Source organism: Rhopilema esculentum, chromosome 15 (assembly GCF_057945365.1).
Source record: "Rhopilema esculentum isolate cy_ngs chromosome 15, ASM5794536v1, whole genome shotgun sequence".
In the NCBI taxonomy this organism is placed as follows: domain Eukaryota; kingdom Metazoa; phylum Cnidaria; class Scyphozoa; order Rhizostomeae; family Rhizostomatidae; genus Rhopilema; species Rhopilema esculentum.
Genome location: NC_142829.1, coordinates 3,811,774 through 3,825,442, shown reverse-complemented (window position 1 = coordinate 3,825,442; position 13,669 = coordinate 3,811,774). Strand labels below are relative to the sequence as shown.

The 13,669-nt window shown below is 36.4% G+C and overlaps 1 protein-coding gene across 1 annotated transcript; it reads right to left on the bottom strand.

Moving 5' to 3' along the window:
• Positions 1-9,333: 9,333 nt before the first annotated feature.
• On the bottom strand, positions 9,334-12,789 carry LOC148958441 (uncharacterized). Its single transcript, XM_089112791.1, has 2 exons — positions 11,185-12,789; positions 9,334-10,651 (listed from the first exon to the last, which is right to left on the bottom strand). The coding sequence occupies exons 1-2, from the start codon at positions 11,233-11,235 to the stop codon at positions 10,202-10,204; spliced, it is 501 nt and encodes a 166-aa protein (XP_088968917.1). The 5' UTR covers positions 11,236-12,789; the 3' UTR covers positions 9,334-10,201.
• Positions 12,790-13,669: the final 880 nt, after the last annotated feature.

Sequence of the window (13,669 nt, the reverse complement as noted above, 5' to 3'; positions counted from 1 at the left end):
GTCCTCTGACGGCAATGTCGAGAGGCTCGAAATTATAAGAAAGCTTTTATGGCAATAATTCTTTAAACTCTCTTCTTGCAATAGAAAATGTATATATATTTTGAAAAAGAAACATCATGCTTAGATTTGCAATCACAAAACCTGAAAATCTAATGTACCAATTTCTGGGCTTCAAGATTTTTGCAGAATCTTGTACAAATTTAGCCCTAATCCACATTTGCTTGTTTGAGCTACCATTTGTTGAAAAGGTTGTTTTTTCACCCGACCCCCACTCCCTCCCTTTCGAGAAAAGGGCCTTTTTGACGTGCACAGCAATTCAAGCTGGCACAGTAAAACAATTTCCCTAATCCCATCGAGGATGTGGAAATCACATATCCCACTTACTCCCCCTCCAAATATTCATAGGAGCCAGCAAGTAGTTTTAGTACTGAGATAAAGCATTGTTTTAAGTTTCTGAAAAGGGTATAGCACCTTGATATTTGTGTGACAACGCTGTTTGCCTTGCTATTCTGCCCACCCTAAATTCAGTTTCTTCTCATAAAAATCGCCTCACCTTGTTGCCGGGATTAATTTAAGGGTTCTTTGGACGAGCACGGCTAAGCTAAGCTAAATGTGACGACAACACTACATAATATACAGGGAATTTTGCATAACCATCTTTCAAGCTGCCTAACCGAAATTTTTAAAGTTTAAGTCATGGAAGTAAAGGCCACTGATCATTTTAAGTCTTAGGTACATGCTTTCAAATGACCGGAAGTAATGTTTCAGAAAGCGTGAAAAATGCACGGTCAGCAAAACTGAGTAAAAAATACTAAACCATCATTGTTTCCTGGCGTAATTTGACGTGCTAAGTAGAATAAGATGCAACTCCAACTTTAAAACATCACAAAAAGCTATTTTTAGACTTTGGTACTTGTGCCCAGGCTGCTGTTAGGTATCGCAGCTGTTAGGTAAGTGACAGTTTGTATACATCATTTTTTATAAGAACCAGTATATGTAAGTTCAGGCCGACTGTTCTTTTTTCTCTCGAAAATCTGAGGCTGGATTGTTCTTAAATTGTTCTTATATTAATAGGGGGTGTAAGCAGCGTAATTGCTAGCTTTTTTGCTCTGGGAGGTTTTCAGGCCTCGTTTGCCAACAAAGTGGGTGAAACAACCTTCATTTGCCGAAAAGTTTGAATATTTGCCGAAAAAGCACACACACAATGCCCAAAAATCCTCATTTTTGAGATAAAATGTTGTTCCAAATTGCATTTTGCAGAAGCTCAGTCTCAGCTTGTTCTTGATTTGTTCTCAAATTTTGACCAATTTGATACTAGTGTTCTTGTAAAATTGTTCTTATGAAAAGAAGAGTGTATTTGAGATTTTCCTTCCTGTGTTTTCGTTTTTTTTTGGCCGTTTCTGCAACAGTATGGAATATATCAGCGATCATAACCACGAAACATTTCATGTTCGAGCTGCATGAAAAGTTGAGGCACTCTAATCAAATCGACAAGCACGTATTTTGGTCGACGAGGCACGTCCGTGCCCGTAGACACGTTAAATTAATGCCTGCCTCATTGGCCTAGAGAGCGAGCAACTTTTTTATTGGAAAGCCAATACATTTTTCAATATTGAATCTATCCGCGTTTATTTTCTTGGTGTTAAATAATTTTTCATTGATTTTCCTAGAACGAGGTGAACGTTTGTTTTGTAATGCTAGTCAGTGACAGTAACGAATCAAACTGAACGAGAAACTAAATGTGATATTCCAGCTCTAGTCATGATCCGCAAAGAAAACAAACATTTGGGAAGAAATTAGTGCAGATAAAGGTGCTGCATCGTCAATCAGGGCTGCAAAAGGCAAAATATTGTTAAACCGTGCAAATCGGGATGGAAGCATGAAGCTAGGTAGATATATATAGTTTTATTCGTTGAAAATTAGGATCCAGACGAAAAATGCTCCTGTATGCTATTTTTAGACTGGATTACTCGGTCCCGTGTCACAAGGTCACAAGAGCCTAGCAAGAGTCACTTTCTACAATTTTGTTCCACGATTTTGCATTCATTACAAGCCAGCCTCTAAAAACGGGATCTCTGTTTCCAATCATCTTTTATTTTCAGTTAATTTCTTAGTCGGGGAAAAAACATCCACCAATGCATTACATCAATTGAAATAAAAATGTTCCCTCAGAAGACGTTGCCACATCTCTCATCAAATCAGGTCTTGAGGCAACATTCCCTCATCACAGGAAGCAATGTTGGGCCGTTGGTGCATCGGCACATGTTGCTTCACCTAACCCAAACAGAATCCTAACCTTTGATTTAGCTTAATAGACTCAAGTACAAGCAGCTTAAAGTTCTGGGCAGGGAATGGACAAGAAAAGTTCACCTTTCCCCACCATAGAGCTGATACACCAGTCTTACCTTAGATACATAAAATACAATCTTTTTTTTATAAGAACCAGTCAAGTTCAGGCTGACTGTTCTTAATTTTTTCGAAAATCTGAGGCTGTATGGTTCTTAATTTGTTCTTAGATTATAGGGTTAAGATGTGCGATTGCTAGCTTTTTTGCTCTAAGGAGGTGTTCAGGCCTCATTTGCCAACAAAGTGAGTGAGACAGCCTTAATTTGCTGACAAATTTGAATATTCACCGAGAAAGCACCCACACATCGCTAAAAATCCTCAATTTTGAGAAAAAATATTGTTCAAAATTGCATTTTGCAGAAGCTCAGCCTCAGCTTGTTCTTAACTTTTGACCAGTTTTGAGGCTCGTGTTCTTATAAAATTGTTCTTATAAAAAAAAGAGTGTATGAGAGGGGAAAAGAAAACACGACTTAATTAAAAGCCTAGTCTTTCCTAAACGAAAAATAACAAGAACTTTAAAATGAATCCCGTGATGTAAACAGGCCCTAGCCTAATACAATAGAATAAATAAGGATTCGAAGAAACACACTACGCTTAATACCAAAAGAGGAGGGTGTGACGGGAGAAGAGAACAGCATGGAAACAGCATACGAAGTAAGCACGATCTGAGTCAAGGGACCCACACTTTCGCGCAGAAGCCCAAACTACAGAACTCCTTCTTCTTTATTATTCCCAATGGCATCAAAGAAGCACACAAGGACTTAAATACCAAACTGAAGAACCACTAGCGAAATCAAATTCTACAACATCCCTCGTGAAATTAACTCTGATAAAATTTCATTTGATCAGCATTAAAATATACCTTACATGTATTTTGAAACTAAAAAGCATTCAGCACAAAATCTAGTTAGAAATTGCTTAAAACACGGAATACTAGAGCAAGACTTTGGTTTTTTCATAAATATACACTCTTTTTTATAAGAACCAGAAAATTTAAGTTCAGGCTGACTGTTCTTAATTTTTTCGAAAATCTGAGGCTGGATTGTTCTTAATTTGTTCTTAATCTAATAGGGTGTAAGCAGTGTGAGTGCTAGCTTATTCACTCTAGGGTGGTGTACAGGCCTCATTTGCCAACAAAGTGAGTGAGACAGCCTTAATTTGCTGAAAAATCTGAATATTCACTGAAAAAGCACCCACACATCGCTAAAAATCCTCGATTTTGAGAAAAAACGTTGTTCAAAATTGAATTTTGCAGAAGCTAAGTCTCAGCTTGTTCCTAATTTGTTCTTAACTTTTGACCACTTTTGTGGCCCTTGTTCTTATAAAATTGCTCTTATAAAAAAAGAGTGTAAATGCAAAAAAGGTTGTCTTAATATGACAGCTTGAGCCTTTATAGAAAGAGTGAAGAGTGCTTGCTCAGATGAACTGCTGGATTCATTCAAAGTGAAAGCAGGACGCCACATCCAGCGTAAATAATATAAATAATGTTTATCTGCATATTCATTGAAGAGTTTTTCAGATACCCAGAGGGTTACTTTATCATCAGCATCAATATTTAATTCGCAGGCAGAATTTGGTGAATAAATGATTTCAGAAAGAAGCGGTGGAAATAAAGCTTTGAAATCCTAACTACTACCTACATCTAGCTGGAAGCTACAAATGATTAATAAACCTAATACTTTTCGTAAGATAGGTTCGGAACTGGCATTTAAAAAAGGGTAGATTTCTTCGAATGCTCAGATTGAGACTTCTAATTTATCTTCGAGATTCGCAGCAGGAAACAACTCCATAGCAGGTCGGGCTTAATAAAATCCGCGGTGATTTCCAAATTCGAGAGATAGATGTTTATTTGTTGTTAAACACATTGAATGGTATTCAGTATCAATGAAGGTATTAAGCTTCGAAGTCAGATGAAGTGGCTCTCCAGAATTGCAGATATGGGCGAGAAAGCAGGGTGACATTCGAGGGGTGTGTCTTTGCAAGGCAGTTGCTGTCACAGGAACAATACTACGAATGTACCTTTGAAGGTTGGCGGAAAAAGAACAAAATTTGTCTAGAGAAGTAAGATTATACAACGTGAAGAGGTGCATGGCTGTGTTTCAAAATGAGCAAACCAAATGAAACTTTGTTTACAATTGCGCTTTGGGAGGACTACGCCGTAATAGGGCTTGGAAATCAAGGGATCCCAGATTGCGAGGAAAGAAAAGTCACGTCAGTGCAAATGTATGCTGCAAGTAAACGTGATAGGGACACGCCAAAAGAAATGTCAGAAAATAACAATAGTGCTGAGAATTTTCAAATAAACAAGAAAGAGAGTGTCAAGGATTGTAGATATGAAAGCACGCCAAATATTTATCGTATTATGGGTGGAATCAGGGTAACAGAACCTAAATCAGAAACAAGTGCCTTTGAAGTCATTATTGAGAACAACGGCAAAGGAGAGCGTGATGGAGAAATAGCTGATTTGCAGCGACAAGAGTGTGTAGAAAGTTCGAAGGACGGGACGGATTGGCAACAATTGCCAAAGAAGATTGTCTTTAATAAAGAAGGGACAACTAATGACAATAATCGAAACGTTGAAGAGCCTTCTTACGACGGTATCGAGATTAATAACAACAACTTTCATAAAGATAAGATTTCAGCACGAAGATCTGGTTTGACGAGTATTTTAAATGAAAAAAGCATCAGTAGAATTGGAATGAAGGGATTGGAATTTTCTAGAAAGCTGAATTCAATGCCGATTGGAACTGAAAAAACAAACAGGGCCGAGAAAATAAACCAAGAACCTCAGGAACTCCCCGAGGAAAGCACCATTATCGGTGTCAAAGAGTATATTCCTTGCACAGTGACAATTTCTACAGTGGAAGGTGACTCTGTCACAAAAATATGTGGAGGTCTAGATTTGCCATCCTACGGCGAGCATGACAAGCACCAGTTTCATAATGAAAAAGGAGAAACAAAGTTCGCTAAAGGAGTATTTGAAACAGAAAGTTGTGCCCTCGATAATCAAGCTGCTGGGAGACTTGTTAGCCAGGGAAATGAGCAGCCTAAAAGGCCTAGTGAGTCCAGTCGATTCACGGAGAAAGTTTCGTACGTCGAAAATGCAATTTGCTGGATTCGCAGAGAGCTTCGGGTTATACAGGATGCTGATAAAGATTTGCTGGCAAATCTCACAGGCATTAGAGAGAGCATGATGAAATTAAAACGAGTAAACGAGGCATTCAAGGAGCAACAGGAAATACTCGATGATATAGACGACATATTTGAAAAAGGGGAGTTCGAAAATTTAAATATTCTCGATAAGCCTATATATACTGTTGGTGGAGGGAGACAGGGCATCAAGCGAAAAGTTTCTAATATAGAACGATACATACGGGTTGGAAGAGGTGGTCGAAGAGCCTCGCATTATTGATATCGATGTTATAATAGTAAATTTATTTTGCATCCAGCACGGGGTTTCAATTTCATTGGCAGAGGCAATAGCTTTTTATTGTTGGCTTGAATATCACATGCTTGTAAGAGCAGCTGCTATTTTCGTCGAATCTTGTTTCAATGAGTTTCAACGAGAACTCTTGGAAGGACATCACACTAAGAATATAAACAACTCTACAAAGGTATTATATTATTACAGCTACCTAGGCGATGCCTAGAAAATGAAAAGAATGGGCTTTACAAGTAAAGGTAGATATAAATAGAGGCATAAATATAGATCAAGAAACTGTATTGTCAATAATGATGTTAGCATCATAATTACTAGAAGGCTACAAAACTCGTACCAACAGATTTTTACACGTAGAAATCTGCCTTGCACAACGCCCCTTTTTTGATCACTGGCTATTACTGGTATTAAATACGGTTGGTGTAGGATAGAGATTCAGTCTATACCTCCCAGTTGTTATTAGCAAGGGCTCTGAAGGAATAATTCCGACTAAGTCAAACGAGTTTTTCTTTGGGTAAAACCTTGATTTGACAATTCACTTCTGACCAGCTTAGCTTTTATAATGAAATAGTGAGTGTAATCACTGGCAAAGATCATAAGATATCAAAAATCTTTTCTTAGTTAGCTTATTAAAGGCGGGTAACAACAGATGAGGCTGACAATTGTCGCTTTTTTCTAACCTGTTTAGACCTTTAACCATTGGTCTTAACTAGGTACAGTGTGAGCAAGATATCAAAATACGACAGAAGGTCTAATTTTTAAAAATTCACATCGAATCATTATGACTCGTATATCAACAGCAATAGACAATGCTGTAAACAAGAGCAATAGAGAATTTGAAACATATCCTTTGAAAGTAATCCCACCCTGCCTCCAGGTTTCCATAGACATGCAATCAAAGTTATGACGTATTTTTATTCTTTGTCATTGACAGGAAAATAGTAGGCTTTCCAATGCATTATCACACGCTGACCAAATTTTAGCTTGGACGCTATTTATCCCGTTGATAAAACTTATTATCTAGCAGAATGAGCTCTCAAAACTCCGAAAGATCACCGTAGTAGAACAGCAAAGCTAAGATAAAATAACATTGGGTCAGGCGAGAATTTATCTTATCTTTAGATTACTGGTCAAAGTGGTTTCCAGGTTTCGTTTTATCTACGTGGATATTTCTTATCAGCAATTTTTAATTTTTTATGCAGACAATTATAAGATCGCAGACTACCTTTTTGGTCACTCTTTCACAAGATTGCAGCAATTCCTGAGAGCAATCTTCAGATTGGCTTTCTTAAGGATAAACATGGGATTTTGGGTGATTATTGACATTCAAAAGTCATATTTTGAATAACAAATAATGCTTTTCATCATAAAATTGGCATTTAAGAAATTAAAAATCTTGTAAGGATTTCAAATTATGGAAGTTTTTCTCAGGGTGAAGCAGAATAAATATTTTCGAAAGAAAAAGTATCCAATTTTGTGGTCAGGTTATCAAGCTTTTTCATTAATATTTTATAAGGGGTAAGAGAGTTGGGCATAGTATTGATTCGTTTTTATTCTAAATATTATAAGTAAACAATCCCGTAGGTAATTGATAATTGAAAGACTAATAAAAACAAAGAGATTTTAAATTTTTCGGCGAAGTAAATTTTCCCATAGGTTTTGCCACTGAGGTGGGTCGTACCATAGTCTTAAAGTCACATCAAAAAGCAGCGGGACTACCTTTAAGGGGTTAAATAACATTAACAATTTTGTCATTCATACGTCCGATTACTTGCATTGCATTTTTGCCACTCGAAAACTATTAACTTTTTTCTGAATCTTGTCATTGCGTTTAAAGCTAAACATGGAACATCCAACACCAAAAAACACATTTTACGTTATTTTGCTAGAAATGAAATTACATTCAGATTTCTCTATAAAATCCAGAATTCCTAATAGACTTTTTCTTTGATTCAAACATCTTTCGTCTTCGTTCCCTGACGGTTATGTATATTTAGACATTAACAGACAAGCCACACAGAAAATATTATACACAGCTCCGTACAATTCTCACAGTTCACTAGCCATTTCTAACTAGGGGGAGGGGGGGATCCCTCCTCAAGCCCCAACGACCTTCCATTGTTTAAAACAACAAATTATTGTTTTTCACCTCCTATAAACAAAGAAATGACACCCCAGCTGATAAACGCTATGCACAACAGCTTACATTCCTTCATTTAGACCCTAGAAACTTAGCACGAGATAACTTACACAAGTAAAGACCGTATATGCTGTAGTTATTTTAGCAATAAACTATTAACAAAATGAAACAAAATTGATTTATCGAATATCGTGTAAGCAGAAAGATATTTTTCACAATTTACAATAACAGAAATGTTCATAGGGCGTGATCGAACGATAAGTGGATATATTCGGAAAGACACAAAACCTTCCTTGTTATTAGAAGGCCTGAATTTTTCTCTTCGAAGAATTTATTTGAGCAGCATGAAACTGCATTTTCGTGTAGGTTTACATTAGTGAAGTGGTAACATCAAAAAAATTGTTTATGATCTTTAAACGTTTGATGAAATAAAATATTCCTACATGGACTCTGAACAGGCAGACTACTCTGACCAAAATTGGCTGAGATATACCCAAACGAGTTCAGCCTCATTTTCACTGTACATCACTATAAGCCATGGTAACTCCAACTTGCTAGCAAGGGTCATACATTTTTTTGATGAAATCTCAGACAATTACTTCTGTTTTTGACTGATTTTGCATATTTGGTCACTTTGTATCGTATGTATCGTTCATAAGGTAGTATATAGTGGTCACTTTCAGATTAAATAATCTAAATTTAAAGATTTTCAAGTTTAGACTTTTACCACGTCATCACTTTTCAAGTTTCCAAATTACCATTGGAAATGGGGGTTGGGGGTTAATCTTTAAAAACTTTAGAAGATGACAAACACTTGCAAAAATTTGAAACCTGGCAGGAAAATCAAACAACTTTTACAAGAAATTCGATATACCACCAGCATTGCAGGTTTTAGGCCCGATTGGAAAAAAGTGACATCCGACGCTGAAGGGCATGTCAAACACAATAGCAAAATGCGATTATGAGAACATTTTCTCGTTAACTAAGGAGAGCTCGAGTTATGGAAACGTCAGTTGACAAAATTGTAGTATTGTTTGAAAGTGAGTTGAACTGGGCAAGTTCGAAAAACATGGATAGTAAAAAATTTGGCTCTTTTTGATCGGAGGCCCTTAGTTATCGAACGAAGGTGCCTAAACTGCGGTACGCCACTGCACTAAATGCTTATTACATAACGAAAAAGGGATAAAGATTATGATCTCGAAATTACGATACTAGTTAAATAGGGAAATTGAAGAAGACATAGGTTTTAGTGGAGCCTTGCCCTTTTGCTGCCACTCTAGTTGCTATGACACATTTCATCTTGGCTGCGCAGCAAACATCTAAGGGGTTCTGTACCCACACGTTAAGCAACACAAAATCTAGACAAAGGTCGCAGACAAAGAAATATTTGACAAATAAATGAACCACGAGCAATTCTCTGAATTATGTTATATCCTGCAAATGGAAACTAATTTACACAGATAAAACCCCGGCATAGAAAAAAGATCTTGAAACCCCAAACGCATCTCACTAAGCAGCTAGTTTGTTTAACCAATTTTCACAAAATACTAATCAACGTCAGTAGCTGATATCCGAGAAAAGATGATATGAAAACATCAAAGTGTTTCTCGCTTATAAAAGAGTTGTGAAATGTTCTTAGAGTGACTTGGTCTCAAAACAAATTTTTTACATCTTGTTACTTTATAAAGAGCAGCAAAAATTGTTTGTTATAAAAAAATGGTAACTAACATTTCCGTTTGCAACTTCAAAGAAACTTTACTACGTTTCAACTTGCACCAGAGATGTATCAAAATGCATCAGCCTATTATCCAGCCCCCACCCCAACATCTGACTATATACAACATACATCCCTGAAAAGTAAACGAGTGCATTCCTCATCATAAAGCTTGGCCCAGGGACATTCAATCGTCTGGAGCGCAGCCACTTTGAAGTGGCAAATGTTTCAACAGAATGTGTCGTTTAATAGTGACAAACAACAACAAAAACTGCACTCTAAATATGGACACAGTTTTAGGCAATTAATACTAGTTTAAAAATATAACCTGAACAAATCCTCGCAAAATTTTGGCAAATTTTAGCAATGAACATCGCATGACCAGACCACTTCCTTGCCGATTAACTACTACCATGACTTAAGTTAAAAATACCAACCCTTAAAGAAACTTTTTAGGACCTTGTCGTAGGCCGTTCTGATGTCCCTCGTTGCCCTTTGAAAATAAAAATTATGCAACAAACATAGTATATCGCATAATAGAATCTTGTTGTTGAAGATGAGATCAGTGGAAAGAAACATGGCGCCCTTCATATCCAATTCTTTTGTATCTTTTGTAGTCCGAAACTTGTCTTTTCAGTCTATTTTCTTTGCTAGTAACAACACTAACTGGCAAGTCTACGAAATTCGGTTGTACTTCAATGCCATCGATCGATTGCATGTCACCTAGAATTCCGCTCTGTTCTTCTACCGTGTTTTTGAATTTCTTTATTGCTTGAACAGTGCTGATCATTGATCGAAACTTCTTCATCAGCTGCTTGTCTTGATTTTGTAGTTCAGAAATCTCGAATTTTAGCCACGTCAGAGCTTTTTCCATGTAAACAACCTGTTCTGCAAATGAGCAGTCTTTCAAAGGTTTTGCTGATAAAATCGAGCTTGGAGTACTTTTATAAAAAACTTCCTCTTCGTCTTCTTCAAACGAACTCAAGTTGCTTCGAAGTGTCTCCATCATTGTCTGATGGAAAATCAAAATAAATATTTAAATACAGTTTCAGGAACGAATCATGCAACAACAGCGGCAACCAGGAATATAGCGGCCTCTTTAAAGTTACTGAATTGTCCCTCAATTACCACAAAGTGGTTCACTCGTGAAAGGAAAGGAAGGCTGCCAAAAATGCGAGCGTTTAGTTAAGCTTGTTTCTAAACAATAACAACTTCCTTGTTGGTGCTGAACGTGAGTTCACGTGGCTTGTTTCAGGTGGATCCAGAAATGACGTCATAAAAGTAAAAGTAAGATCCTGTTTAGTGTTCGCTTTTTATGTTGAGTAATGGTTCACGACTTTGTTCGCATCCAGAAGATCATCATATGAAATTGAAGATTGGATTTAACGCGTATAACTCTAGCAAAGAAAAGTATAAACTTTAAAAATATATCACACCAAAGTTGTTTGCCAGACAAAGTACCACCAGCAATCTAATGATGGTTAACAAGAAATTAAATACAAATTCAACACTTTCGATTGTAGAAAACGCAAACAGTACGCACACCTGATATACTTCTGCCAATCTGCAATTCACCCAAAATTGGCAACCAACCATGCAAGCGACAGGGCCTAAAAGATCTAGGTCTTCGCAGACTTTCCCAATAGAATGTTGATATCAAATATCAGGCTTTTCAAACGCACAAGCCTTGAAGTTTGACCTATGTTGTAAGACTGGAGCTGAAAAAACTGGAGACAATAAGGAGGATTTGCATTTGAAATGTGGAAGATAAATATAGATAGAGCTGCTTAGAAATGACTTCGAATAACGCTGGAACGACGTCCAACTGAGCCTAATTTCAGGGGTCAGACGCATTTGTAACCAGTCAAATGACTTCAAGCGTGGCAAAAGAGCGATGTCTGTTTTCGAAGCAGCTAGAGATTGCGTTTTGGAGCGGATATGTGTTTCCAGGAAAAGAATAACTTCTTCCACGCCTAAAAGAACGCACAGTGACTCAGTTTGGTTGCGCGGAGCAGCACGGTTTATAACAAGAGTTTTTCTTCGTGTGCAACTGCTTTAATTCCAAAAATCTAATTTTATGCAAAAGAATAACGCAATCCAACGAACCGTTTCTTATTTCTGATAACCAAAATTCCAACTGTATGATTAACTTGGAAAATCGCAATAATTTTTATAAAAGCTTTTATTTTCATAGTAATAATATTTAGAGATTTAATTACAATATTTAGTAATGTTCAACAACGGGTCCTTGTCGATTACAGCATGTATTTATGGAGAGGTTTCTTTGAGTAAACGTTGCCAATATCATAAATTGCAAACATTTGTCACAGAAAAACGAAAACTGTTTGAAACAAACCTCTGAATGGGATGATTAGCTTTAAGCAAGACAAAATAAGGATTTTCTTATTTTATCTTGCTTTTAGAAGGTTCCCAACATAAGTTGAAAACTGGGGGTGGGAGCAAAGACTTTGTGAAAGATAGTCGGAAACTCTTGAGAGGAAATTCCTACACTTGGGTGTAACCCGGAAAATAATTTGAACTGAGAATTTAGTAATGATTACAGAGAAGCAAGGAGAATTCCAAGAATCAACTTAAAAACAAAGACCCCCTGATATGCCGAGCACACGGAAATTAAAATAAAACATCCCAACCCCACCTTGTTTTTTATTGCTTCTTCAATAAAGTTTATCTTTCAGAATAAATGAGTAAATGCATGTAAATAAGCGTATTGTCCGGAAAGGGCGGAAAGGTGACATAGATTTGTAATTCCCAGTTGCGGTATACACGCTTATGTAAGAAACCGTCTCTAGAAAAACCGAACCTCAAGATGACAAAAAATTAAAAAATCGTATTAATAATCACCCGGATCTGTAAGAATTACTAATCTTATTACTAATCACCCGGAACTTTTTAAAGATTATGTGTAATGATTCTTTTTGCGATCGGGCGTCTCTTTCATGCTATTGCAGCTGTTTCGGTGTTATATTTTGTGTTATCTTACGTTGCGTTTTTGTATATCTAAAGACTTTTAAGCAGTAGATATTTTGAAAAATCTTGAAGAGACTTAAAGTTACAAAATCAATGGCAAAAAATTAAAAGACTGAGTACTTAACCGCGAATCTAGCTTCTTGTAAAAATATGTGTGTTAATGGAATGTAATAGCGATTTTCAAGAAATCAAATATCTTTACGACATTTGATCAAATATCTAGAAATCTTTACGAAAAAAATCGGATAGGGGCAAATTAAATATTTTTCATCACAAACATTGTTTATTGTAATCAAGTAGCGGAGACAGCTTTAAAAGATACAAAATTAATGCACAATCTTGCAATACATAATTTAAAAAGATTATGATACATTTAATTTTATCAATAATAATTTCATCAAAAAACAGAATTAAAAAATTGAACAGCTCACATATAGTCTGTCAACTTTTTAGGCTTTGCTAGAATTCTGCGTTTTAGGTTAAAAAAGACTAAAAACTTGAATCAACAGAAAAAACAGAAGTTACGCTGTTTTAGAAAACTGTGCATGCTTTGACAAGCCACTGATTAAGATATTCATTTCTAAAAGCCTGAAAGAAATCTTTTGACCGCAGGGTATTAAATATTTGTTAGATTAATAAAACAATGTAAGCGTGTACAAACCTTTAAGAATTCTTGCAATAATAATGGATAGGAAGAGCCTGTATGGTAGAAGTCAGTATCTACAAACAGGTTCACAGACACAATAAATCCAGAACAAATAAAAAAGTCACCAGCTTCGTCGAACAATTTCCGGCACCACCCTTCTCCTTTGAAACCTTATTGAAAGCCTTAAACATTCTGGGTATCTAGCTTGAGTTTCGGAGAAGGACTTTGCTGGCACTTATATAAACTTTAATATATGATTACACTAGTTTAACAAAGGGCAAGTAAAGTGCAATTTACACTGCTGGTGGTGAGTTCGATGGGAAGTAACTGAAATCATCCTCTATCAAAACAACGGATGTTAATATTTTTGGGCTCTCTGATATCGCTGTGTCTATG

What these genes read in the sequence shown, in the direction of transcription:
- LOC148958441 (XM_089112791.1), bottom strand. Translation starts at nt 11,235, where the DNA reads ATGGTTGGTTGCCAATTTTGGGTGAATTGCAGATTGGCAGAAGTATAT. An exon ending in GATTGGCAGAAGTATATCAG is followed by an intron (nt 10,652 to 11,184) that starts GTGTGCGTACTG and finishes ATTTTCCATCAG; the next exon opens with ACAATGATGGAGACACTTCG.